A 4001-nucleotide genomic window follows, 5' to 3' on the forward strand; every position below is an offset into this window, starting at 1 on the left:
GAGAGGGGTTGGCAAGGCCCCCCACACTGAAGATTTTGGCTCTAAGAGACAAAGGGCCCTTCTCCGGGGGGGGGTTTCAAAGCACAAGCTCGGCGGGAGTTTGCAAGAAGCCCTTTATCTCCTCCCACTTTTATCATTAACTGTTCCCTCTGTCCAAAAGACCTCCAAGTGAGTAAAACTGGGAGAACCAAGCGGCAGGGTCCCCGGCCATTTCCCAGAAGGCCGGGCCACGCCCTGAGCAGGAGGGCTGGGGTCTGTAGAGCTGGGATCTGTGCGCCCTGCCCGGTAGGAGGGGGCAGTGGCACTGGCGATCGGGATCACACTTCCCTCCGAGTGGGGGGTGGAGGAGAGGCTGAGGTCACCCAGAGACATTCTCCCTGAGAGTTCTGTGTTTCCCCATGGCTATTAAGGAGCAAGGAAGAGTCGTTCGGCTTTCCTCAGCCTTTGGGGAGGGGTGGGAGGTCTTAGCTTTCTGCTTCCAGTAGCTTCCTGCCGCCTCACACACCTCTAGGGCCCTAGCAGGGGTTGGGAGTTCTCAGGCCTTGGCCATCCCCAGCCACCAGGATAAAACCAATGGTCCTGCCAGTCTGGGAGGGAATTTTCTGGGTGGAGGAAGCCTGCGGGGGAGGGGGGGGGGGCGGGGGGAGGCAGAACAAGCTGTGGAGGGAGCAGGGGGATGCCCTTTCGACTTGAGAAATCGAGCCCCTCCCACCCCCTACCTGCACACTCCACTCTGCCTTTGTGTCCACTCTCTCCTCCTAAAGCAGCTGCGGGCGGGGAAGGGCCAGGTGAAGGGGGCAGGGCTGTGCAGCGAGGAAGCGGAGGGGGGACTGCCCACAGCAGAACAGCCCAGCGGCTCTGGAATGCCAGGCATCCAGGTCACCCGCGGCTGCGAGATTACTGGCTCCAGCGAGGAGCCAAGAACAGCCTGGCGCTCGCTCCCCAGGGAGCGGAAACGCCTCCAGGCCGGTTCCCCCACGCCCCTCCTCTGCCGGCTCCCAGAAACTCGCAGTGACTTCCTTTGTTTGGCAGATCCAGGGCCCAGAAGTAGGCCCTTTCCTACCAGATACCCCTATTCTGCCTCCTCCCAGCAACTGGTCCTCTCCAGACCCCCAAGGGCTGCAGCCTCTCCTTACTCCCCCACCACCCATCACCTCCCTCCTAGAGACACAAGCCGTGGCCACCTCGCCCCACCCTGCCAGTACAGCCCAGCCTACCTCCTGCCCCACCCCACCCCCTTCTGTGCTGTGTTCTCCCATTCCAGGCCCTGAACTCTCCCGGAGGAAGAAGGAGGTGCTGCCAGTCAGTGCTCACTCCTCCTGGGGCTCCACCATTTCTGGTCACCCCCTACTAGCCGTGCCAACCACAATAGGCTTCCTGAAGGTTCTTTCCTCAAGGCCACCCTCACCCAGACACCAGACACCCCATTCCTCTTCTTGCACCCCCCAAATATCACTATAAAACAAAGTAGGATCATACAGTAGGAGCTCAATAAATGCCTCTTTGATTGCTACAGCTTCCTGCTGCTGAGCTTAGTGCTTCCTCTGCCCCACCCCACCCCCATGCACCTCTCCTTGAACCTTCCAGCTGTTTCTTCACCCGTGGCCCACTCTCCATTCCTGCCATTCCCACAGAGCCTCTCTCTCTGGTCACTGGGGAGCCCCTAGTCACTGGTCTCCAGGGCCAGGGTACCCTGTTCCCTCGAATCTGTGGCTCCTTTACTCTGTTCCTTCCTCAAGCTTAGCCCCTCTCTCACCTCCAGGCCACAGTACCTTTCCAGGCCCGTTTTCACCCTCCGCGCAACACTAGCACAGTGCAGTTGAGGAACCAATGAAAGACTGAGTGGAATAGCCAATAATCAACTCATCTACTCTTCAAGGCGGCTTCGACCAACCCCTGGAGAGAAGCCTCCCAGCCCCTTTTGGGGGCTGCACCTGTTGGTTAAGCTCCAGGAACCCATTTTTGCTGTCTTCAGGGGCTGCCGTGCTCCTCGGCTTCTCACCTGCGCATTGAGGATCCCCAACCCTTCTGTTGCCTGAACCTTTGGGGAAACTCAGACTCCTCCTCTCTTTCCTCTCACCATCTCCAGGGCGATCCTGCCTCCTCCACTGCCCACTACACCTCTGCTTCCGAAGGACACTGCACTGATGGTCAGCACCACAGCTCAGCAAATCACTGCTCGCCAGCCGTCCCTTCTTGTATTCACTGATCTCCCCAATAAATAGAGAACCAAATCTTCTTCGGAAGGCGCCCCTCGCCCCAAGCCCAGTCCAGTGCTCGGCACATAGTAGGCACCCAGTAAACCTGTGCTCAAAGCCCTGTTTGACAAGGGGAAGATCCAGTCTTTACTGTCCAGAGGGGCTTCCATGGTCCCATCACCCATCCACCTGGCCAGGCTTCTGAGTGGGACCCCTACTCACTCTGAGCAAGCAGCTTGGCCACCATGTCCTGACTGCCGGCCTGGGCCTCCTGCGTCTTGCTCGCCAGGCGGCGGTTTGCAGATTCCAATCTCTCTGTTTGAAATAAAGGAAAGATGTTTGAGTATAAATGAAGCTGCCTACCCAGGTGTCCCCTGGAATCCTATCTATGGGGCTGCATCCTCCAAGGTAGGGATAGACTCATAGGGGAGCCCATGGATCAGATCAGGGCCTGATGAGGAAGGAGCAGCTAAGGCCACATAAATGCGAGTTCCAAAAGGGGCTCCAAGGTCCAGAACTCAGAACGAGCATCTCCATCAAGGTGGCCCCCAGGGGTCTCAACCTGGCCCTCTTTGAGTCAATTTACACTTCTTTTTGCAGAGGACAGATCCAGCTGGGTGACCGGCTCTCACCTCTAAGATCCCGGTTGAAGTCCTGCAGCCTCCTCATCTCACTGTCCATCTTATTCCGCATGGTCTTCTCCAGGGCCTCCCGCTTGGAAGAGGCTCTCGTCAGGCTCTCGTGGGCCTCAGAGAGCCGCTGGACTTCGCTTTCCAGCTGCAAGAGACAGACAGCAGAGCTGAAGGGGAGAGCTCCCGGGCTGTGTGTGGCTTCAAAGCCCCCTCCACAGGCCCAGGCTGATCTGCTCTCCATCAGAGAAGGTGAGAGGAGAGGATAAAAAACGAGAGCAAAAAATCCAGGTGGCGACAGTGGGAGGGTCAGAAGCTTGCAGCCTCGGGCCATGGACCAGACTGCTGGGACCAGCAAGCCAGGGTCCTGTCAACCTTCCTAAGGCCCAGATGCCTAATGAACCCAGGACTAGGTACTCCAGGGTGACTAAACACAGCTTTTCAATCTGAGCCCAGTGGGCCAGCAGTGGGCACAAAAGGATTCCTGCCATGTTCTGAGGTTTAACCTATTTTAGACACCACAGGACAGCCACGGGAGGTTTGAGGCCACCGGCTAAAGCTGAACACACCACAGTCGACCTTCACTAAAGAATGGGGCCCTGGACCCCCGTGTGAGTCACCTCTGCCCAGAGTATTTGCTCCTCTGGCCATCGCCATCCACTGTAGAGGGCCAGCCCGGCCCAGCTGCCCCTCCCACTTGGCTGCTGGCAGGTTCCGCACGTGCTCCTAGCTGGCCTGTGATTCCAATAAGTCGCTCGTTTTTTCCAAGAGGAGGGGCTTTCTCTTTGGCTAGGATTGGCCTAGAACAGACTTGCTGTTGTGTGGGGGACACAAAGGGCCCTCTGTGGGAGGTGTCCGTGGGAGGGGAGGGGTGCGAGTGTGCAGGGAGCTGGTGAATGAGCTCTTTCTAATCATCCCTGGCCAGCAACTGCTCATGCTCCAGACCTGCTCTGCTGGCCTCGCGGCTGCTCCCCAGCTGTCTGGAGTCAGCCAGGGAGGGTGCATGAGGGATTAGGGGGTGGGGGGGGCAGAGGGACGGGTAGAAAGCCCAGCCAGACAAGCTTTTAGACTCTGCTGCCTCCCCTTCGACAGCCCACTACCTCAGTCAGACTTTCAGGTCCTTCCTCCTCCTGGCCCCTGAGGACTCAGCAGGCCTACCTTCTCCATTCGGGCA

General features: G+C 58.3%; 1 protein-coding gene across 1 annotated transcript in view; it reads right to left on the reverse strand.

The window, feature by feature from the left end:
- The window catches only part of AMOTL2 (angiomotin like 2), a 17710-nt gene that overhangs the window by 7346 nt on the left and 6363 nt on the right, over positions 1–4001 (reverse strand). Inside the window, exons 4-6 of the mRNA XM_006083925.3 lie at positions 3986–4001; positions 2831–2975; positions 2421–2513 (exon numbers count right to left, since the gene is read on the reverse strand). Coding sequence (XP_006083987.1) covers positions 2421–2513; positions 2831–2975; positions 3986–4001 — 254 coding nt within the window. The remainder of the gene's footprint in view (positions 1–2420; positions 2514–2830; positions 2976–3985) is intronic.

The sequence above is a fragment of the Myotis lucifugus genome, unplaced genomic scaffold, assembly GCF_000147115.1.
Source record: "Myotis lucifugus unplaced genomic scaffold, Myoluc2.0 scaffold_8, whole genome shotgun sequence".
In the NCBI taxonomy this organism is placed as follows: domain Eukaryota; kingdom Metazoa; phylum Chordata; class Mammalia; order Chiroptera; family Vespertilionidae; genus Myotis; species Myotis lucifugus.